This window comes from Lampetra fluviatilis, chromosome 7 (genome assembly GCF_964198595.1).
Source record: "Lampetra fluviatilis chromosome 7, kcLamFluv1.1, whole genome shotgun sequence".
Classification (NCBI taxonomy): Eukaryota; Metazoa; Chordata; class Hyperoartia; order Petromyzontiformes; family Petromyzontidae; genus Lampetra; species Lampetra fluviatilis.
This window is the reverse complement of record NC_136281.1, coordinates 15,629,805-15,654,059: the sequence shown is the minus strand read 5'-3', so window position 1 is coordinate 15,654,059 and position 24,255 is coordinate 15,629,805. Positions and strand designations below refer to the sequence as shown.

Here is a 24,255-nt window from a genome sequence, read left to right as displayed (position 1 = left end):
GACGCGTGACGTCACGACGTCGTCGTTGATGACGTCACGCGTGCGCACGGCATCCAGCGGCCACGTTGCTAAAGGGGCTGGTGCGTTCTGGTGCGCTCCGTGTCACGCCGATGGAATCAGAACGCTCACTTAGAACTGCGTGAGGAAACCGATGAGCTTGTAAAGATTGTTTTTTTTCACAGACGTACAGAGAGGGGGAGCGAATAGGACCGTCAACAAGAATAAACACAAAAATAAAACATAGGATGGGACAGGCGGGCGGGGTTTGCTGTAAGGGATCGCAGGCCACTAAGCTTCATGTATTCAGTGTTGTGATGTGAACACTCGCAGGGACATGGCTGCTTGCTGTGTCCTATTGGCGTGGTCGACTGCGGGGGTAACGTGCAGACGGCATCGCCAGGCTTAACGCAGAACGCCCGCGTCGCCTGACGCCTCCCAAACCTCACGTAATATTCTAGATTTGAAGCTTTCGTGACTGCAAGGAATCATATTCTTAGGTTTTTTCGGTAAAGTCACGTAGGTAAAACATCAAAATTAATGAAAATAAAACAAATCACGACGTTTCGGAGGAAACACAAGTCTCCGTCATCAGGTGGGACCTCACGTAATATGGCCGCCGGAAGCAGCTTGAGGGCGGGGGCACGCGGGGGGCGGGAGAGGGAGGGGTTATACGGGGGGTGGGAGGGGTTACACGGGGGGTGGGCAGGGTTACACGGGGGGTGGGAGGGGTTACGCGGGGGATGGGAGGGGTTACACGGGGGATGGGAGGGGTTACACGGGGGGTGGGAGGGGTTACGCGGGGGATGGGAGGGGTTACACGGGGGATGGGAGGGGTTACACGGGGGGTGGGCGGGGTTACACGGGGGGTGGGAGGGGTTACGCGGGGGATGGGAGGGGTTACACGGGGGATGGGAGGGGTTACACGGGGGGTGGGCGGGGTTACACGGGGGGTGGGAGGGGTTACACGGGGTTCGGAGGGGTTACACGGGGGTGGGCGGGGTTACACGGGGGTGGGCGGGGTTACACGGGGGGGTGGGCGGGGTTACACGGGGGGTGGGAGGGGTTACACGGGGGATGGGAGGGGTTACACGGGGGGTGGGCGGGGTTACACGGGGGGTGGGAGGGGTTACACGGGGGGGTGGGCGGGGTTACACGGGGTTCGGAGGGGTTACACGGGGTGGGCGGGGTTACACGGGGGTGGGCGGGGTTACACGGGGGGGTGGGAGGGGTTACACGGGGGGGGTGGGAGGGGTTACACGGAGGCAGGCGGGGTGGGGTTCCACCGGACGTGACGTAACGCCAGTCAGCTGGTACCCGTGCATCGAAGATTCGAGTCCGCGATCCGCTGCGTTCCATTTAAGAGGCGAGATAAAGTTTCTCGCCTCGCTCGGTCTCTTATTTTTTAAAGTCATTATTATAATTATCTCGCTCTCACACCGAACGGGTCAACTGTGCATCTTGCGCAACTTTCCCACAAACCGTAATCAATCGGTGCTTGACATAACGCGCGAACGACACGTGCGTTGAGTTGAGCCCGAATCGATCCGTCGCCGTGGAGTATCGGGATGGGGGGCGTCTATTCCCCGCGCGTGGTTCAGGCTTGAGGTTTTTCGTCTCTCTCTCGCTCGCTGTCGTGGAGGCGACAATGACGGACGTGGTGGTGAAGCAAGAGGCTACCGACGCCGTGGACCTGGAGAGCAGGTAGAGGCGCCGAGCTGGAGAAGAGCAGTGGCTACATCCACTCGCCCACGTGCCCCCAGGGTTGCTGGACGGGGCACACATGGGTCGAACACACGGGCCACCCATTGAGCAAATTCGTGAACATGTCCTGCGCCTATTTATATAAAGGCGCAACCCTGCAATTGCTTGCTCCGTCGCATTGCTAGCGGAAGGGCCTGCTTGTCTAAATGGCCATTGAACTCCTCTGCCAAATCTAGATCGAAAACTAATTTCTTTAAAACGGTTTGTTGCGTTGAGTTTGTTCTCCCCCCCGCCCGCACCCCCGATCATCACGAGTGGCTACGTACGGTGCGAAAGAAGTTCAACAACATTACCGTGGTTTAGGCATCTTGGAAAAATAAATAGGTGGGGGAAATCTCACGATACGTGACCGCAAGCAACCTGCCGATTGACTGCCAAGGCGTGCTCATACTTGTGGGTAAACAGCAGCATCCTGTTGACGTAATGAGAGCACCTGGACTAGGAGCTCATCCACCTGTTGGCTTTTTTATCGGTTTATAGGAACGTAGACTCGCTCGAGTACTTTAGCCCACTCCGTGGTTGTATATAGGCAAAGCAAATCGAACAAAAGCTGAACAGTTTGAAAAGTTAAGGCGCACGCTTAAAGTGACACCGAGAGAACGAGATAGGCTTAGTTTAGAAAGCAAGTAAAGAGGCAATGAATTGTCAGGAAGGCCGAGTTTGGTCAGGACATGTCATAGCTAGAAGGGACGATGACTATACTATACTATTTTTTATTGTATCAGGTAAGGCACACAGCTCTGCAGCTCTTTTCCCAGAAGCCACCTGGCCAGAGATGATGGCGCAACGAAGTGGCTTATGTGGACATCTATTGCAGCCAAATAATGTAAACGCATGTTTCTGAAATGTGGAGGGAAAAGCCGGAGGACCGGAGAAAAACCCACGCCATCACGGGGGAGAACATGCAAACTCCGAATATACAGCAGGCGGTCAGGGTTGGGATTGAACCCACGACCTCCTTGCATATCATCAGGTTTTGGAAATGACACCTCGCCAACGTGGCGGTCGAGACTAACGACGGAGTGGCAGACACAACAGAGTACTCGACTGCGGAGATGAAGCAGCGGCAATGAAGCTCATGTGAGTGAGTCAAATGGACCGTTTCATCTCTGGTCCGTGAGAGATGGTGACGTCTTGAGGTCATCATCCAGCATTTTATGAACGATGGACACATCTAATTGAGTTACAGTATTGGACTACACGAACTCGGAGCAGATACACCAATTAAGAGTTCTATACATGAGCCCTCTGGTGAGCATGAATCATAAGTGAACATGACCAGTCAGTAGGGGCACTCCCGCTAATCGTTGGAAGGTCATGCATGCATTTAACGCACACAGGACTCATTAGTATTCAAGCAAAAGGTTGGTGCGTGTAGCTATGCAATGGTGACAAACAGCCAGAGGTGGGACAAAGTCATTGTTATGCAAGTCCAAGTCGAGTCGCAAGTCATCAAATTCATGACTCGAGTCTGACTCGAGTCCAAGTCACATGACTCGAGTCCACATCTCATAGGTGGGACAAAGTCATTGTTATGCAAGTCCAAGTCGAGTCGCAAGTCATCAAATTCATGACTCGAGTCTGACTCGAGTCCAAGTCACATGACTCGAGTCCACACCTCTGCAAACAGCTTTGCAAATGTGGCCCAGATCAGTCTTGCAGACGAGACTAATTTAACCTTGTCCCCCTAGTTCTCACCCGGTTAAACAAGATGAATTTGAAATTTTAGGTTTACAATAAAGTAGCAACACTTAAATACGTGCTGTTTACCTTGTTTTAAGCTTACGATGTACCTTTTTATAAGGGGTGCTGTGTTAATTTCAGCAGGGTGTATTCTCTATTTTTTCAGTTTTAGATGAGCTAAACCGAGCCAAGAAAACTATACGCTTGCCAAAGATCTATGGAGAGAAGTATTTTAAACGTACTTTATATTGTAGAGAGGTTAATGAATTAATTATTAAATAAGGTTAACAGTGGTCACTGGTGATCTTACTAAAAAAAAAAGCAAAATAAATCAAATTGGAAATGGGCAGAACGCATCAAAAGAAGAATGTCGAGAGATGAGAGATAAAATTATCTGCGGAGTGGAGATAGGCAAAAAGAAGCAGAGGGAGACAGCGGAGGAAGATGGCAAGATTAAATCAAAGACTTTGTAGGCCACTACTAGACAGTTTCAGTTTTTTCAGTTTCATTTATTTGGTATAGCCCTGTGAGCCATTCGGCTCTTGAATCGGGTGCAACCGCAACAAACAAAAAACTAAAATATGAACAAGAAAACATCTTAAAGTGACTGTGTGACTATGCGCAAACAGAAACATCCAGGAAAAAACTGCAAAGTCTTCCAGAAAAAAAAGCACCGTACACCAACGATGTGCAAAAATCCCAGTGGGATGCAAGTCAAACAACAACAACCACAAGACAAGAAGAATGGAGAAATATAGCATCGAGTTTAGCTCAATCGGAACCAAATTCATTACGACTGCTTTTTATATTCGGCACCGACAAGCTTTGTTTTCCACAATAATTTACAACGGTGCGTGTGGCATTTCAGGCATAGGATCATTTCACTGATTGCATATTTATAATGCATTTCAGTCATCTTTTCGCTTTCATTTACATTTTACAATACAGACACTACATGGTGATGATGGAGCAGTAACGCCACTACCAATTGCCGTCTTCGTTCTCAGAATAATCGAGCTGTGCCAGCAGTTCCCACATGGCATCACGGACCAGGTGATCCAAAATGACATGCCACAACTGGAGCCCCAGCAGAGAGCCATGGCCATCAACCGTCTGCTCTCTACGGTGACTTGAGTTTCGCATTTGCAACACACACACGTGATTTACCAAATTTGTACAAATAGTTTTGTGTCTTATCATCGGTATCGTCACAATCCATCGGCAGATATCCCATTTTGTCATTTGTTTATACTTTCTTCTCTGTCTTGTGCTACTATTCTGAAGTCGTGAGCATATTGTTCCGTGTCTACACCATAATAAATCTTGTTTGTCCGTTAGAGTTTGAATTCCGGCTGCTCACTCTACAGCTGAACCGCCTCGCTGTCTTACTGCATGATCGTGTATTCAATATTTATCAATCTACTTTGCACGTAGAATATAGGTGAATAGTATGTGTCTATATATATTTGTTTTATCATTGCCTTCGTAATCTGAAAGTATTATTTACACAGGGCCGGCTGGACTTACTAAGAAGCAATGCAGGTTTACTTTACAGACTTAAGGATGCTCAAGCTGCCAGGTACTGTTTGGTTTTGTTTTCAACTTATTTACATTTGTGATTCATTGCATCAGATTTCGTCACTGAAGCATTCTTTACAGAAAGTGCATTTTTTTTTACATTGCAGCAAAGTGAAAGGAGCCGATAATCAGGAAAAGCTCGTGTATCAAATAATAGAGGACGCTGGGAATAAAGGTAAGGATGTAATCGCACGTTACAAGATATGATTCCGCATCAAAGGCTCCATTCTTAGTGACAGGCTGAAACCACATACTGTGGTGAATAAAGATAAAGAATCTAGTCACTTATGTAAATGGCATGTTCTGTTTCTCCGGCGCAGGGATTTGGAGCAGAGATATAAGGTACAAGAGCAACCTGCCCTTGACCGAGATTAACAAAATCCTCAAAAGTCTGGAAAGCAAGAAGCTCATCAAAGCAGTCAAATCTGTTGCGGTATGGAAATGACTGAAACGCACGTCATTGCCATAAACATGTATGCACTATAAAAAAAATATGCCCAATGTTTTATACTGCCAACTTATGAACACGTTTTACCTGCTATGATGCTATTAGCTACCTCAGAAAATAGCACTATGGTGGGTCATAAGTAGGTATGTAATAATCAGAGTAAAATCAGCTCTTGGGTCCAGAATACATGTGTATCAAGATGTGTGCGAGAATCAATTATTTAAATGACTTGTTTACGCAAATTATATAATTTGAAGATTGGTGGGAATGAATAAGGCAGTACAAACAAGAATTGACAAGCGAGAGAGTAGCTGCAGTATAAATGGTAGAAATTAGACAATGCATCAGACTAGTGGGGGGAGGAGGAAAAGGGGAGTTATTACATCAGTCGCAATGGAGATTTCAGTCGGTTAACTTGTGCTGTAACCGATCACGTGCATATTAATTCTATAACTTTAAATGTTTGTGCATTATGTAGGCTTCCAAGAAAAAGGTGTACATGCTGTACAACATTGAGCCGGATCGCTCTGTAACTGGCGGTGCCTGGTACAGTGATCAAGATTTTGAAGCGGAGTTTGTGGAAATCCTCAACCAGCAGTGCTGCAAGTTTTTGCAGCAAAAGGTATGGAGCATGTATCACTGTAGTAGTAAACAACAGTTAACTCTCGACTTTCCGTGTGTCGATTGTCCGGGTTGCAGATTAACTGGGCTTGTGACGACGGTAACATAGAAAATGTGGCATTGCACACTCGTTCTTGCCTTTACACATGTGCTGGTTCTACGATTAACTGCTCACGTGACACTTAGGGACCGATTACATTCACTCTTAAGTAACAATAAAAACAGACAATGCATTCTATATCTTCACGCCTATTCTACAAAGGTAAACTAATACATGTGTGTCATCTAATTTGAATATACCTTTGTATGTTATTGTTTTATCTGGACCTCCCTAATATTACTCTGAAAAATTGATAGTTGACTGTAACTTACAGATTTAAAATATATTTTGCAATATCAATGTAAGTTATTGTGGATCATATTGTGCAAAACTAGAGTGGCTGTAGTTGTCATTCGATCCAATCTACTGGGGAATCAGTTCCGTATTGTAGAATGTGTAATTTGAATTGTTTTGTTTCGGTAGGCTGAAGCAGCCCAGGAGAGCAAGCAGGGGCCATTGCTGCAAAGGAATAGTTCTTACGCTTCTTCCCATGAAGTGTGGAAATACATCTGTGAGCTCGGCATTAGCAAGGTCTCTCATTGCACCTCACACACATTTCTATATTTTATTCTGCAGTAAATTCTGACTCTTTGCAGCATTTAACAATCTACTTAAGATGTGGGTTGACAGATGCATCACTGTCTGCTTTGCCTGGTAGGTGGAACTTTCAATGGAGGATGTGGAGACAATTCTGAACACGCTTATTTACGATGGGAAGGTAGAAAGGACGATTTTGTCTGCGAAGGAGGGCACTGTAGGATGTGTCGATGGGTACATAAAACTTTTCCGTGCCATCAACCCACTGGTGCCTCCCACAGGGCTTGTACGGACACCATGTGGTGTCTGCCCCGTAAGTATTGCCATGCTCACAAACCAATTTCAACTTTTGTAATGGGTGTGGGGAATCAATCGTTTCATTCTTGAGGGCCTAATGCAACTTTCAGATACTTTGGCAGGCCATATATTAGCACATCTCAGTCACTTATATCTCCACAAGAGATTCTTTCAGACACAAATAAATTGACCAAGCTCACGGCAACCAGTGTTGCCAAGTGGAAACTATTCTCTATAGTTACCGAATTGAGCAGCTTGCATTGATGGACAAAGAGGTATATATCAAGTGGAAGGCCTCATGTGGCTATAACCAAAAAAATAGAAATTGTGTCATATCCATTGATTTTTTGACTTTATAACCAGACTAGCTTTACTACCCGGCTTCGCCCGAGACTTGGATTCTTGTCTTGGATTAGTACACGGTCTACGCGGAGGGTGGGGGATGCGTGACGCTGCCGCATGCGGGTGACATCACAGATGTGACGTCACCACTCACTTGCAGTGCAAAATATATCCATTGTGCCGTCCCCCAAAATACAAAAGTCTAGTTTTATACATTTTGCATTGTGTACAGTCTGGAAGCTACCCACATGCTACATTTCAAGTTTGTTGCATGTCGGGAAGTATGTTAAACATTTCCAACAGACACACGTATTCACAAATTTCCCTTTTTTATATATATAGATGACCACATCTTTGTCAATGAGAATTTTACACATCTCAGATGCATAAAGTATGGTATTTAATTACTGTTTTCATTTTCACCAGATATTTCATGAATGTCACGAAGGTGGAGACATCTCTCCAGAAACATGCGTCTACATGACAGAATGGATGGCATTCTGATATATTTTTTTAATGTGTCCATTTTGCTTTGAAATTAGTCTATAAATGCGATCTTTATTGCAAAATGTAATTTATTTGAATGTTAACAAAATCCATGATTTAAATTTGTGCAAACCATGTGATACATTTTTTATTTTTAAGAAAAGTAAAATATCAGGTCAAGTTCAGATACTACTTTCGTGTCACAAAATGCCCAAAGTTAATCATATCTTAATGTTTGTTAACAAACCCCTTGTACATTGCCAACCATTACTTTAGTTACCTGAAGGTATCCATCTGGGAAGCTTTATTTAAAATGGAATATTATTTATTTTGTATGAAAGATGTATTAAAGTTGTACGTTTAAACATTGATATTAAAATAATCTTTAATTTTTGGAAAATTATTGACACGTTAACTTGGAAGCGCTGAATATTTGCACAACTCAAGTTTACATTATCTTGAAAAGTATTTTCATGTTTGGACATGGCTTGTATAAATGTTGAAATTAAGTGTATGACGAGTAGTTAATTTGGTATTCAAGCCATTCCTGCTGTACAAAGATCATGAATTATAAAAAAAAATGTCCATATTCAGGATACTGCAGAACTGGCCAAGTGACAAATCCCTGATTCGGAGCAGCAGTGACTTCCACGTAGATGGGCTGAAAACTGCACTTGAAAGTAGTTATATTAGCCATGAGCAATCCACTGCTGGATGAAGGCCTCCGGAGGATGTTTACATAGTTCATGAGCCTGCGATGTGGATGTATCTCTTGGTTGCCAATCATTCCAGCAAGGTGTCATGTTCAAGTCCACTTTTAAATAAAGTCCACAAAAAGGGACAATGTAGGATTTTGCACGGTGAGCTGAATGCCACCAGCATAAGCGGACAGCCCCGATTAGTAGTGCTTGTAACTGCATATATCGTCTACACACCAACAATTTATCCACCGGACTACTTTCAGATCAATATAACCCAATAGCGGCCTTTAATCAAGAGAACTACTGTACTGGACATCTGTGAAAAAGCGTTATAGCTCATAATATAGGGTGTTTGGGTTAGATCACGTAAATGTGGCGTTAAACTCGCCACTACTCGACACAGCCAATTAGTAAGGATCGTCACGTAAACAGAACATGCCAATTCGCTATTAAGTACAGCAACACCGGTGTGTTGGGAGAGCAAATCCACAATATTTACAATCTTTATAGCTCATCAGATTCCTCCAGTATAAAGATACATTCTGATATTTTGACTGCTTTCGACCATCCTGTGTCTCATAGGCGGGCAGGCTTGTTAAACACGCCGCCGAGTTGACTCGTTATTTGGCAGGCGCACTCCACACCTCGACCATGGGCACCAGTTCTAAACAACAAAAACGACGTTGCCTCCGCCGTGCACGGGTTGAGTAGTGATCGCGTGGAAGCTCCACGTGGCACGCGTGGAAGGAACACGTGGCCTCGCTAACCAGCCAATCGGCGGCCGCTCAGAGCGGTAATCCCCCGAGCTCGGTCCGCTCGGATATTGAGTTCCGCGTGTAAATGAACATGTGACGGTGAAAAAAAAGTGGGTGACACTCACTAAAACGGATTTTCACGAATGGTTATCTCAATGTTTGCGGCGTTTTATTCGTCTAATTGGTCAGCAAGAGAATTGACTTAAAATAAATAAAAGGCAATGACACCATTAAAGCTCCGAACCTTGAATTAATTTGACCCGGAAGTCGCTGACGTCGGAAGGCGACGGAAACACCCCCAACCGGACTTCCTCCCACCACAAGGCAGAAATCGATTCTGAAGTGAACTCGATTCACACTTCCCGATTCACGGATTGATTTAAAGTTCAACATTGTCTCTGAAGAAATGGGACCTTTTTTTGCCAGTATCAAAGTATGAAAAAAACTAAAATAGGTTTTACCCTTACTGGCAATAAAAAAAGTGGTAAGATGTTCAAACCACCAAATATAAACATTTTGAATGTTCACCGCAAGTACTCTGTGTGGTTAATGTGAACTTAATTCCTTGCAAAAGCTTGCCATCTGGTGTTTGAGCATCTTAACGCCTGTTTTATTGCCAAAAAGGGTAAAAACCTATTATTATAATTTAATACTTTTATACTGGCAAAACATTTCCCATTTTGTAGCAGCTCACCCAGAGCTATGTCTACATGCCCTGATAGTGCATTGCCCTTGTGATGTTCGTCTGTTGGCGTTCTCTGGTCTGATATTGGCGAGACTAGGCCATAAAGAAGGCGGATGTATACTCTTTGGTTCTTTCGGTAAAGTCACGTAGGTGAAAATAATAATAACAAATAATAAAATAAAAATATAAAATAAAAATAAAATGAAAACAACTACATTAAATCACGACCTTTCGGAAGCAACATAAGCCTCCGTTATCAGGTAGGACAGCCACAGCAAGAAATAATGGTAAGATGTTGAAACCACAAAATAGAAACATTATTTTAACCTACGTGACTTTACCGAAAGAACCAAAGAGTATGGATCCTTGCAGTCACGAAAACTTCAAATCTAGAAGGCTAATGTTTCTGGTATAGACGATGCCATATATTAGAGCATATTTGAATGTTCGCCACAAGTACTCTGTGGTTAATGCAGTCCTTGATTCCTTGCAAAATGTTTATATTTGGTGTTTGAACATCTTAACACAACTCCTGTTTTATTGCCAGAGAGGGTAAAACACATACTTGTTTTTTTTTCACATCGTCTCTAAGGTGTGTGCGGTTTACAGCCTCTAGAGGCCGCCAATAAAAATGATACAATTCTTGAATCGAATCTTTATTGTCAAACAACTTGGCTATTAATTGATTTGCCGTAGGGAGGGGGGGGTCAGAAAATCATCCCTGTCAACCCCTTATCAGTGCCCTACCATATAGCAGACCAATTCAGACCTTATTCGTGACCCCGCGCCCTTATAAAACTCAACGTTTAACCTACTCACGCCGGCTTGTGCCCGCCCTCACAGTCGGCCATATTTGCGGAATACACCACGCCGCCGTTGACCCTGCAGGCCATTGACCGAGCAACCCAACGTTCCTACCAGCTCCCTCCGCAGGAATGTGTTTAGAAGCGAGCTGGCCACAAATGACAGCTCAAGGAAGAGATTCATCGTGTGGACATGGATAGATGAATCGTCACGGTGAACGGTGACAACACGAACCAAATTGTTCCTGTCCGAGTCACTTGTGGCACGTAACGACATCAACCTCTGACCCGCACCACGCCTTGGGGGAGGCCCTCATCCAGCAGTGGATTGACACTAATGCACAGTACTGTACGGATATGTACATGGTGGTCCAGATGTCTTGTGACCCCCAATTAATTACCCTCCCCCCCCCACACACAATTGTTTTATCCTATTTGCATATTAATTAATGTTTGCAATACACCTTACTTTGTTTTAAGTTTTAAATAATGAAACGAGAGTCACAAGACATCTGGATCGCCCTGTACACACTTAATCTGACCTGACGTGCCCCTGCTGGAAACATCTGTGTGGTGGCGGGGGGAGGGGGAAGCGCTTTATAGCTCATCGGATTCCTTCTGTATAAATAAATAAATAAATCATTCTCATTCTGAAAGAGGAATCGATCCGAGATTCGAATCGTTCCGGTGGGAATCGATTCAAGGAGAGTTGGGGCCCCAATCGCTGCGTCCACAACCGCCGCCTGCTGTTGCTTAGCTGGGCCGGGGGCTCCTCGACCACGAAAAAATAACGAGAAACAAGAGAGAGCGACACAGCGATAGAGAGACACAGCGATAGGGAGACACAGCGATAGAGAGACATACACAGAGAGACACAGGGAGAGAGAGACACAGCGATAGAGAGAGACACAGCGATAGAGACACATACACAGAGATACGGAGAGAGAGACACAGCGATAGAGAGACACACACATAGACACGGAGAGAGAGAGACAGCGATAGAGAGACACACATAGAGACACGGAGAGAGAGAGACACAGCGATAGAGACACGGAGAGAGAGACATACACAGAGACACAGCGATAGAGAGACAGACACGGGGGAGACGACAGACGCACTGATATAAAGACGCGGGGGAGACACAGCAGGCACCATGGTGCTCGCGGACCTCGGCAGGAAGATCACCGCGGCCCTGCGCTCCCTCAGCAATGCGACCATCATCAACGAGGAGGTGACGACGAAGCGTCGAACCATCTTGGGGGGGCCTCTCTGTGACCGGCGATGGCCTCACGCCGCCGTCGAGAGTATTGCCATTGTTGTTGTTGTTGCTGTTAAAGAACACCTCCAGAAGTCACAAATTGTGTATATATAACGGTGTATATATAACATTGTTGTAACATCTCTCTCGCTGGTTCAGTAGTTGCACCTCTGGATTATTTGTTCCACCTGAGGACGACCGCTTGTGTCGCGATCGAAACGTCGTGATGTTTTATTATTTTAGCTTTCTACCGACGTGACTTTAACGAAAGAACGAACCAACGAGTATGGATTCCTGCAGTCACGAAAGCTTCACATGAGGATGGCCTCCACACGGTTACCAGAGGCGTCCTCGTGGAGATTTCAATGCGGCTTTGTGGGCCCTCGTGCCAAAATCGCGAATCCTCAAAGGTCGCCTTGGTACGAAGAGACCGTGTGATGGACACGAACCACCAGCAAGGGTCGGGGACATGCCTGGCCCTTGGGTAACCGTGCTCCTCCAGGGGTTTAACACCGAATGGGATGGATCCCAAGTGTTTCAACAGCGCGGCTCGGCCTTCTGACAATTGGCACTGATCTCTGTGAAGCCTAAAAGGGACTGGCGCTTTGCGCCTTGAAGGCTCACAAAGGTGCCACAGTATGATTTGCTAGATGCGATTGTGTCATTTAAGAAAACTGAAAACAACACGTAATTCTAGATTTGAAGTTTTCGTGACTGCAAGGATTCGTACTCTTTGTTTTTTTCGGTAAATTCACGTAGGTAAAAATGTATTTTTACTTTTTTAATTCTTTGGTTTTTTCGATAAAGTCATGTAGGTAAAAATGTATTAATTTTTTTAAATTTATTAAAAAATTTTACCTACGTGACTTTACCGAAAAAACCAAAGAGTATGAAAACAACACAGTTCTAGAAACTGCCATGAGTTTTAAAGTTACAGCACCCATATGCCATTGACTCTGTTTATGTCCACGACGTATTCACATTGAATAACGATATGTATGTGTATTCGTCTACGTTTATACGCTATAGGTTAACCATTTTAATGATCCCTGTTAATATTTATTAACGTAGACCACTCATGCAGATGTCTTCCTGTTCGATTATACTCGCGGAGTGTTGACCAGGCAGTGCTGGAAGGCCGTCAGCATAACATTGTTAAGTGGCTCATGTGGTCAATTGGCAACCCAACCATATGGTCCATGTTGATGTACAGACTGGACCCCGCCATAGGAATGCGGAATGTTCCACCCTTGGAATGCTCCTGGTCAACAACAGAGTGAGCTTTGATACCGATTCTAAGAATTGCGCATTATAAAGATCATGAGTACTTCTTGACTTAAAGCTTTCGTGACTGCAGGAATTCATATTCTTTGGGTCTTTCGGTAAAGTCACGTAGATAGGTTCAAAGAAAATAACAAAAAACTACGACGTTTCGATTTCAACGCAAGCGGTCGGCTTCAGGCTGAAAAAACAGAGGAAAGCTGCTGAGGCCTCAGCTTGCATTGTGATCGAAACGTCGTAGTTTTTTGTTATTTAAATTTTCTTTCAACCTCTATGTGACTTTACCGAAAGACCCAAAGCATATCATGAGTACTGCTCTAGGGGAAATCATATGACTTGAGCTGCGTATCTCAATGCTAGGTGCTGCCAATAACCACGGTTTGTTTTAACCAGTAAATCTCATGATGTCTGGTTGACCTAACAGTGAGCCTTAAAATATTTACTGGCCACAAAGTGCACCTAGCCTGGTACAAGCCTCATGTTGACATAACCACTGCAAAATTGCCAATGATTGCTGTCTATTATTGGGGAACAGGTTTTGAGTTGTGTGTGTGTACATTGGGTAACGAATGGTCGTTTCTCCTTGTTTGAAAAATCTAGGTCCTCAACTCTATGCTGAAGGAAGTATGTGCGGCTCTGCTGGAATCGGATGTCAACGTCAAGCTTGTGAAGACACTGAGAGAAAATGTCAAGTATGTTGTGTTGCACGCTTTTTCTCCCTTGCTTAACGTGACATGAAGTCCAGCAACGTGTAACAAAGTAGATATATTATAAGTGGCTTTGTGTGTGCAGGTCCGCGATCGACTTGGAAGAGATGGCGACTGGCCTCAACAAGAGGAGGATGATCCAGCACACAGTGTTCAAGGAACTTGTCAAGGTTGTATCACATTCTGAGTCTCGGGCTCGGACGTGGCCAGTACATGACAGGAAAGCAAAAGAGTCACATTCTGTGGAACTTTTGAGTGTTGTCCTCTCGTGTGGGTTTTCTCTGCACGCTGTGATTTTTTCCCACTTGCCAAACACTCGAATCGAATTGGCCATACATCTTAATGTAGCACCATCTTGAAAGGGAATCCTAACACTCAATAAGACTACAGGTGACGTGCACACTTATACTTTGTGACACATTTGATGTAGGTTTGGCTTTTTCCCATTATGGGAAACATGTTTATTGACCAAGATTTAGAACACTCATATTTTGTATAAGGTTCTGTTTTGTAATATTATGAATACCATTACATTTCCAAAAATAAAGTGTTGGCTGAGTAAAGGATGCAAGACCATCTTGACACTAATTGTAGCCTATACCAATATCAAAATAAGAGATATCCACCATGTAGGACTAAATAACATTTTGGTCCATTGCTCTATGGGCCTTCTGGACCCATATGTTTCCAGCAACATTTGTTTCACATGGCAACCTTTGGATTGGTTTTTAACTTCTGAATCTCATCAGCAGAATGTGACATTAAACGAGTGATGCTGGGTTGTCTGAGGGTGAAGGTTTAATGGGATCAAGTAATGTCACAATGTGCATTTATGCTTAGCAATAATAGCCAACACTGATATAAGCTTGGAGTTCATAGAGGCCAGTATAAAACAAGGAGTTGCCACCAAAAATTATGTTTGGTTTACTTATTTTGGTATGGTTACTATTATTACTTTTTGAGGTCACTAATTTCACTTGATTGTGTTTTTTTTTCCAGCTGGTGGACCCTGGGGTGAAGGCATGGACCCCTGTAAAAGGAAAACACAACATCATCATGTTTGTGGGACTGCAGGGCAGTGGAAAAACCACCACGTGCACAAAAGTGAGACCTTGAAAAAGCATGAATGTTAATATTCTCATGGGTATATACTAGATTGTATTCGCAGGGTTTCTGTGCGTGCTTTTTGAAGGATCAGGATTTGACTTTTTTTGGCGCTTAAATGCCACAGTGTCTCAAAGCACCTTAAGAAACTCAATTAATAAAATAAAGTTACCAGGGCAAAAACAGGGAGAAAAAAGAAAACAGGGAAAAAAATTAGACGTAAAAGCACAAGGAGTAAAGGGCATCGGAGACCCAGGGATAAAATAGCCCACCCACACAAATTAGAGCCATAGACAGCCTCTGAGATCCAATTATCGGAGGTGGCCAGGTCGCCCAGGTGACCAATGATAACACACACAAAATAACCATGACATTAACTTTGGTGCTACACTTAATGGCATGAAGCCTGCTCTGAGATATAAATATAAATGTTACTGCCATGCAACCAACATTAATCTCTTTGGCAGAGCAAGTGGTAAAGTGTTGGCATCTCCTTTGTAGCTCAGAAGCCAATTCAAGGGACCACATCGATAGCTCTGATGTCCTCTTCTTTAGGTTATCCTCAACACAATGGGATGCGTTGCTCTGTGAGAGATCGGAATGGATACTTTGTCTCAGGACATAAAGCCGGTCGCACAATGGATACATTGGGAGAATGACATTTATTTGAAAATATTTTAAAATGATCCTGGAGTCCAAGGGGGGTACCTCTTATGTTAATTGTGGTTTCAAAAGCATTTAAGATGTGACTGCACTGGTGCTATGTGTATTGGTTAATGCTTCCTAATTTCCCTTTCATAGCTTGCTTACTATTACCAAAGAAAAGGGTGGAAAGCTTGTCTGGTCTGTGCCGATACTTTCCGAGCTGGTAAGTTCTTTTGTCATGGAAACTAAATTTCAACACACCTTGTGATACTGTAGCCAACCTGGAAGTGGCATCGTTTTTCAAAGACTTTGTTCAACAGTGAACTGTAATTAGTGACAAACATTAAGCAATTAATATTCTTAATTCTTTCGGTAAAGGCACGTAGATAGAAAATAAAAATATTATTAAAAGAAAAAATAAAAGCAAAAAACCCACGACGTTTGGATCGCAACACAAGCAGTCTTCATTTCTCCGCCTGATGAAGACCGCTTGTGTTGCGATCGAAATGTCGTGGGTTTTTTGCTTTAAATTTTTTTTTTACACGTGACTTTACTGAAAGAACCAAGAATATGATTTCCTGCAGTCATGAAAGTTTCAAGTCAAAATTAAGCAAGGAACAAAATAATGTTTTTCTTTCTAAATGTTATCATCATGAAATTGTTTTGTGGTATTTGTATTTTGTAACTTACAAAAAGTAGTAGACTACATTAGAAATGTATCGTAATTTACTGTAATATATTTGTATGCTTTAACTGCATCCGTATAAGATTTTATCTGTAGTAACCACTCCAAACACAGCTTATATACCATTTTCAGTTCTGTGTATGTATTTTTAACTTCGTTCACACGGTAAAGCTAATTTCTGTCGACTAAAGAAAGAATCACAGTAAAACTATTTTTCAATACAAAAGTAGTGGGAACATCTTATGTTGTCATATTCCATCATCCACAAATACATCCTGAACTGAGTGTAATTTACTCTTTCCCACATAGGTGCCTTCGATCAACTGAAGCAAAATGCCACAAAAGCCCGCATACCGTTCTACGGCAGGTAAGCTGCATGTCATATGCTTCAACATTCAGTGCTCTCCATCTTCACCAACCCGCACTGATCTGTGTGATGAAGTATGGTTCAATATCTCCCACGACCCACACGGTGTGGGGAGGCCTTCATCCATTGGTGGATTGATCAAGGGCTGCATGCGTAAAAGCTGCGTGCTTACTAATAAGCACCACCTCATCATGACCTTTTAACGTGTTTTTTTTGCAGTCCTTTGTAGCTTGAGCGACTTTGACGAACTTATGTTTGCAGTTACACAGAGGTTGACCCAGTGGTGATCGCGGCGGATGGAGTGGACAAGTTTAAGAGAGAGAACTTTGAGATTATTGTGGTGGACACGAGTGGCCGTCACAAGCAGGAGGAGTCGCTGTTCGAGGAAATGCTGCAAGTTTCCAATGCTGTGGTCAGTACTCTTAGCCAGAGTGATCTCGGGCATTTTTGGGTTGCAACGAAGAGTTGTTCAGCATTCCTCACGTTTCACTCCGCATGCTGGAACAGTCTGCGGAAGCGATTCAGTTCTTACGTGATGAATGTTGAATCGGTTTACTTTCGTACCGACTGAAAATGTTGCAATTTTCATCTTTCAGAACCCAGACAACATCGTGTACGTGATGGATGCCTCCATCGGCCAGGCGTGTGAAGCACAGGCCCGGGCCTTCAAAGACAAAGTGGACGTGGCCTCGGTCATCGTTACCAAGCTGGACGGCCATGCCAAGGGCGGCGGTGCACTCAGCGCGTAGGTGTCTCCTCCCCTTTTCTAAACAATGTCACCCGCTTGAGCCTCAGGAATGCCTGGCTTTTTAATCTTTAAACAGTGGTGTATTGCGATGTTCTACGATTCATAAACCCCAACGTTTGTGTCAATCGCTTTTAAAAAGGAAATCGTAGACGACGAGTTGGACGTTTGCTGACAAATCGCGTATTATTCCCCTTTGTGGGCAGTGCTATTGTTGAATGTGTTAAGTTTTTCTTTGTGCATGTGCAACACTGCAACGCCAGAGCACGCATTTTTTGTTCAAAGTTTGCTTGCATTGGTGTACATTTTCTGGTATTTCTGTTATGAATTCAGCACGTCTGATGAGTACATTTAATAACATTTTCCAACAGAGTGGCAGCCACAAGAAGTCCGATCATTTTTATTGGCACAGGAGAACACATTGATGACTTTGAGCCTTTTAAGACACAGCCCTTCATCAGCAAACTGCTGGGTGAGTTGCACCTTGTATTGAATAATTTTTAAGTCACTGATTTTGTTGTTTGTTTACTTCTCTGATTTTGATCTTAATGACAGCGAGTTGGATGAACTTAACATTGTTTTCTCATTATTCTTGCAGGAATGGGAGATATTGAAGGGCTTATCGATAAAGTGAATGAGCTCAAACTTGATGACAATGAAGAATTGATTGATAAACTCAAGCACGGTAAGCCGATTCTGGAGAATGTAATCATGCGACGACTCCATCACTATCAGACCTGATCATTCTTGTCGTCATTTTGAAAGGTTTAGCATTTTTAGATACACCGGCCCTCTAAATTTGTCACACCACCTCACTCCCGAGCTGATGATGGCGTAGGCAACCAGTAGAGAAGGATATCCTCAACGGTGTAATCCCGGCTTCTAATCGGGGATATATGCCAAAGTGCACACTTTCTCACTCGCGTATTTAACACGCCTGAATAACTTAAATGCCACATGTACCTATACATGTGTGCGTGTATGTGAGCCTCGTTACATTTGCTATGTGTGTGAGGGAGGGAGAGCGAGGATAGAGATGTATGTAACAATTATTAAACTAATAAAATGTATGCAACATTTCACTTACCTGAGATTGTGGTTGCTTATTGTGGTGGTGGGTGGAGAGTGGAGGGGCGCATAGCCAGAATTCCCGCACCGCTCAGCCGCGTAGCTCAGGAAAGTAGGTTATCGTCGACCGTGTGCTCCTTGTTTTGCGAACAGTGTTCCCTCGTAGAAGAACCGTGTTATTGTGAAAACTTGTTAAACGAGGACTTATCTATCTTTGTAGGTCAATTTACCCTACGAGACATGTACGAACAGTTCCAGAACATCATGAAAATGGGACCCTTCAGTCAGATAATGGTGAGCAATTTTCTCCTGCATTTTTCCCAATAACGAATACAAAATATCAACGAATAATGCAATGGTGAAAAGAAAAAAAGTTTGCACATGTCTGAAGTTTCGATTTTTTCGAACGTAACATGTTTAATTTTTTCCATTGTCTAGGGTATGATCCCAGGCTTCGGGACAGATTTCATGAGCAAAGGAAACGAACAAGAGTCGATGGCGCGTCTCAAAAAGCTCATGACCATTATGGACAGCATGAATGACCAAGGTGTGTGGACTTGGACATTGCACTTCTGAACAGGACATACATTATAATGTTGTATTCATCTTCTCCATCTAAAAGAGAGCATGGTTGCAAACATTGTGACGTACAATACGTAGAATGTCCCATTATCCATACCTGGACTGAAAATTATCAATGTAGTTTAGACTGTTGGGTGGGTTCGAGCACACTTTTCTCCAACAGCAAAATTATGTTGTACATCTGTGAAAAAGAGCTTGTAGTTCATTCAGATTCCTCCAGTATAAATATGTTTCTGATAATGTTCAAGTCCAAACTACTTTCTCAATCCTTAACAGAAGCGTTGATTGACAAATACTATATATGCAGTTATATGGACACTTTACATGCAGATCGACTTTTTTTTTAGGGTGGGGAGGGGCTGGTTGGGGAGGGGCTGGGTCCGGAGGGGCTTGGTGGGGAGGGTGGGGAGGGGCTGGGTGGGGGGTGGGAGGGGTGGGGCTGGGTGGGGTGTGGGAGGGGTGGGGCTGGGTGGGGAGAGGCTTGGTCACCCCGTGGTGCCCTTATAAAACTCAACGTTTAACCTACTCACGCCGGCTTGTGCCCGCCCTCACAGTCGGGCATATTTGCGGAATACACCACGCCGCCGTTGACCCTGGCCATTGACCGAGCAATCCAACGTTCCTACCAGCTCCCTCCGCAGGAATGTGTTTTATTCATAATATCTGCCTGTGACGAAACCATCCGAACTGCATCTAATCTTGTCAGCTCCACAGGGTTCAGTCTGGGTAGTGCTTGTATGTGTGTATGTTGAACTTATTTCGCACCGTAGATAGCCAACCACGCTAATCCCAGGTGCTTGGATGGCCAAGCATCATGTACGCACAGGTTGTCACGGAGCTGCGGAACTACGAGTTGGGCAGCAGAGGGCAGTGCACAAAATGCGTTATTGATATGTACCTCCTCTGCGCTTGTGTTTGTGAATATTCATGAATTCAGTACTAATTACATTCATGCATTGTGTATAGAGGACACCAACACTAATTGTCAGTGTATAACATCATCCATCGGGTCACGTGCACCTTTCCCCCGCATGTTTATTAACTGGAGAGACACAAGATGTGTGGACACGACTGTATGTTGACCGATTGGGGAAACACAAGTTGTGTGGATACGGCTGTGTGTTAACCAATTGGAGAGCGACAAGTTGTGAGATGTGTGGCTTTGGCTGCGTGTTGATTGATTGGAGCGACGCTGTGGATGTCTATGGTGGCAGAGCTGGACAACAAGGACGGGGCAAAGCTGTTCACGAAGCAGCCCGGGCGCGTGCAGCGCGTGGCGCGTGGGGCCGGGGTGTCGACACGCGAGGTGCAGGAGCTGCTCACGCAGTACACCAAGTTTGCACAGATGGTCAAGAAGATGGGAGGAATCAAGGGGCTTTTCAAAGGTACCAGTGCGAAGCAGTGTCTGGCACAATGACCATCCGAATGGCAATTTGTGAGGAATGAACTTTTGTATGAGAGGAGTAATATAGTGTCAGGGGGCATCAGTGGTGCAGTGGTTTGAACCGGCTGACACTTAATCGAGTTTGATTCCTGGCCACGGCTAACATCAGTGGTGAGTGGTAACTTAATCTGTCTTGGCCTCTACTACCCCCTCCACTAATTTCACTGACCAGTGAGGTGAGTGGGGATCCCTCCCTGGTGTCATGGCTGTCACAAAGTAAAATAATAAGACATCGCATTTTCCATAAGAAAGGTTTTTGTTGGGTTCGCTGGCGTAAATATAAATGTGTCTTTAAACCCGCCATCACCTGACACAGCCAATTCGTAAGGTTTGTCACGTAAATGTGGGTTTACTCCCCAACACACGAGTATCCTGAATTAGTAACAAATTGGCGTGCTTTGTTTACATGGCAAACCTTATTAATTGGCTGTGGGGGGATTAAAGACACGTTTATATTTACATGATCTAACCTGAAAAACACCCTCTTATGGATAATATAGGTCGCGAAAGCCTACATGTTAAACAGATATTGCATTTTGTGCATAAATAAATGTGTGTTTATGTATACATAACATCTATATTTCTACAATGAAAATGAGGCCACGGTATTACGTTGCACGAGTGTCACCTTGCCATCTTAAAAGTTGTACTCGTTAACTCAAATTCAGGGTACGTGTAATGGTTCAAGGCTTGTACCACCGATCATCGGTTTCGGAAGCTGTTAAGCGTCGTTTCCGTTGCGTGTGGCATCAGGTGGCGACATGGCAAAGAACGTGAACTCGGCACAGATGGCAAAACTCAACCAGCAGATGGCGCGGATGATGGACCCCCGTGTGCTGCAGCAGATGGGTATGCACCTTCCTTCACTCTCTCCCCCTCTTCTTTTTACCATTAAGCCAAAACGCACAGTTTACTTGTGCATGCACCTAACTTTTTTATGGTGCCTCATGCCCTCATATTTGCATTGTTTTTTTATTTTCGTGTTTCATTTACGACCTCTTTTGTTCAATATTGCATAAGGACGCTGTACTTGTTCGCTGCAATATGGATGTTTCTTTTCTTAAATAGCCGGGAAACTGGCTTAATGGGAGCATCAGTGTAACAAATCAAATACACTTAAATGTGGATTTACGGAACAGAGGTCAATATCTGTTGTTCATCACTAATCATGCTCCACAAAATGCACCGGTTTTTTTTGTATATTGTTTTTTGTGTTGACCTAGAACCCTGTGATTTTTAGATTTGGAACGACCAGGCCAATGACATCTGGCAAACTCAGTGCTATTTGCTTAACATCAGGGCTGCTAGTCATGAGACCCCAGAAAGTTGAAATCGGTGCCGAGTCTTGCCTGTTTAAACAAATTCTGCATAATAATATCAAACCATTTACCCCCCCCCCCCCCGATGCTCCATAACTACATGTCATGAGTTGTATGCTACTTAACAGGAAAAAAAAGGCAATTTATATTTTTTGTTTACATTTCTAATACAATCAGGCCCCACATTTGATTGTGCATACTGTGTTGGACTCTACAGCGGCACTGGGGGGGGGGGACAGCGTTTCATCTGCAGTGTTCTTTCTGTGTCCTTTGCAGGTGGCATGTCAGGCTTGCAGCACATAATGAGGCAATTCCAGCAAGGAGCTGCAGGCAGTGCCAAGGGGAAATTGGGCATGGATAGCCTCTAAAGGTTGTTCACCTCTGTGGATCCGGCGTGCAACTTTGGCAGGAAGAAGTTCACTCGTTGTTAAAGTAACCTCGCCATTGACGTTACCATTGTTGATTAAAAGTGGTGCATGGGACATTCGTGTACATACATTGGTCAACGTTGACTTAAAATGCATATTGACTTTGTCCCAGTCTGCAACACAATATTCCAGCTGATGAGGGTTATTTTCTGTAAACAATACTACTTTATTTATAATGATCGTACTCGATTATTTGGGAAATTGTAAGGGGTTTACAATTTAGGCATCTGAATTGTTAACTGGGACTGTTGGCTTCTTTAGCATTGCTTTTGCTTTCAAACTATGTTTTGGTAATTGTATGCCTATTCCAAAAATATTTGGAAAATTATCTTATATCCAGCAATTAGATGTGATTTATAAACACACTCTTTGAAGTGTTCAAATACTTAAATACAAGTGTGACAGTGATGTAACAAGAGGATGCATCGTCAACTTTTCATTCAAAGATGTGGATGGTGAGGCACACGTGTAGAATTGCATTAAATGATAATATCTTGTGATGCAGCTACTGCTGCTGGGTTGGCAGCGGTACACAAGCACAAATAAAAACAAAAAAGTAACATAATAGGTAACGTTTATTTATAGCTCAGAGAGGACTGTGCTGTAAAGAAGGGCCGTTGTTTCAAAGCGTCACCTATTATCAACACAAGTGTTTTTGACATCTGACGGAACAAAAAAATGTATACTGTTAACTTTCTCACCTAAGGTGTTAAAAGTTGAACGTTCTTTTTGTTGAGGTGCCTCGTGGTTAAATCTGGTTTGAGTATGTATCCTATTGTTCCTTTGGTTGTGTGCTCGACTCAATTGGAAGGTTACAAGTAAAAATCCTGGCTGGCTAAACTTCGGCCATCCCTTTCAGGGTCAGTAAATTTCAGTAGCATTTATGTGGAACGTAACTCAGCGGTTTGTCTTTTTGGTTGATTGCGAGGCGCTTGCAATGAGAGTGAGATTTCCACGGTTGGATCGCAACTGCCAACCGGTGAGTTTTGTTCGAAGCATAATTGAGCAGGCACTGACTTTTTAAATGCAACGTACAATGTGGGACAGCGTTGTCTTCCCAAACTGAACTCGTTTCCGCCCAGCTGCTTGTTATACGGTTAGAGGCTGATGAGTGCAGAATGCTTGAGGATAATTGGCAACACAAACCACGGGTGTCTTCACTCGCCGTGTTGGTTGTGTATGGTGGGAAACTTGGTCTAAGCATGTACTATAAAACATTTGCTAAATTCTAAATGAGATCTTTATATATATTTTAAGTTTATATGGCCACGTCACTTGTAAACGTTTACCCAGATTAATTGAGTAGCGAGCAGCCAAAGGCGTACATTCGCTGCGTAGATTACCTTCGGAAGTAAGCGTAAAGTTACGCATCTGCCACCCCCATTAATGCCGCTATTAGATTTGTTTTTATGTTTTAGGGTTGACACTTTTTAAAATGTAAACGGTCAACAAATGTTAACATTCTGTTCTTAAAGCGTGCTGTTGTCTTTTCATTTGAATAAACAATTACTGATACGATGGAGTGGTTTTTCATTGGTATTAAATTGAATCGAATACCGAACAAGAAGGGCTCAAATTTCGATTTAAAGCTTTCGTGACTGCAGGGATTCATATTCTTGGTTCTTTCGGTAAAGTCACGTAGAAGGGAGATAATAAAATAATACCAATAAAACAATAACACTCTCTATCCTGATCGTGTTTTATTTTATTATTTCCCTTCCACGTGACTTTACCGAAAGAACCAATAATAAGAAGGGCTCATTTTATAATTTGGCCAAAGTTTGTGTTAGCCAGACAACATTCGGGGATAGTCTATGGCTGCCAA

At 43.7% G+C, this 24,255-nt stretch overlaps 2 protein-coding genes across 4 annotated transcripts; both read left to right on the top strand.

The window, feature by feature from the left end:
* The first annotated feature begins 409 nt into the window (after positions 1-409).
* Positions 410-8,084, top strand: POLR3F (RNA polymerase III subunit F). Of its 3 annotated transcripts, XM_078858653.1 has the most exons (10): positions 410-592; positions 1,599-1,701; positions 4,452-4,569; positions 4,956-5,023; positions 5,130-5,197; positions 5,343-5,455; positions 5,949-6,092; positions 6,615-6,722; positions 6,850-7,041; positions 7,794-8,079. In XM_078858653.1, exons 1-10 carry the CDS (start codon positions 538-540, stop codon positions 7,869-7,871), a joined length of 1,047 nt encoding a protein of 348 aa, XP_078714779.1. In that variant the 5' UTR covers positions 410-537; the 3' UTR covers positions 7,872-8,079. The 3 variants fall into 3 exon arrangements, with proteins under 3 accessions (XP_078714779.1, XP_078714780.1, XP_078714781.1); XM_078858654.1 differs by lacking the exon at positions 410-592 and having other exon boundaries at positions 1,370-1,701; positions 7,794-8,078; XM_078858655.1 differs by lacking the exons at positions 410-592; positions 1,599-1,701 and adding an exon at positions 3,583-4,294 and having other exon boundaries at positions 7,794-8,084.
* Positions 8,085-11,490: 3,406 nt separating this feature from the next.
* SRP54 (signal recognition particle 54) lies at positions 11,491-23,939 on the top strand. Its single transcript, XM_078858652.1, has 15 exons — positions 11,491-12,028; positions 13,937-14,028; positions 14,129-14,213; positions 15,043-15,147; positions 15,949-16,015; positions 16,787-16,844; positions 17,106-17,256; positions 17,441-17,589; positions 17,961-18,061; positions 18,188-18,274; positions 18,878-18,951; positions 19,096-19,204; positions 20,454-20,624; positions 21,437-21,532; positions 22,279-23,939. The coding sequence occupies exons 1-15, from the start codon at positions 11,951-11,953 to the stop codon at positions 22,368-22,370; spliced, it is 1,515 nt and encodes a 504-aa protein (XP_078714778.1). The 5' UTR covers positions 11,491-11,950; the 3' UTR covers positions 22,371-23,939.
* Positions 23,940-24,255: the final 316 nt, after the last annotated feature.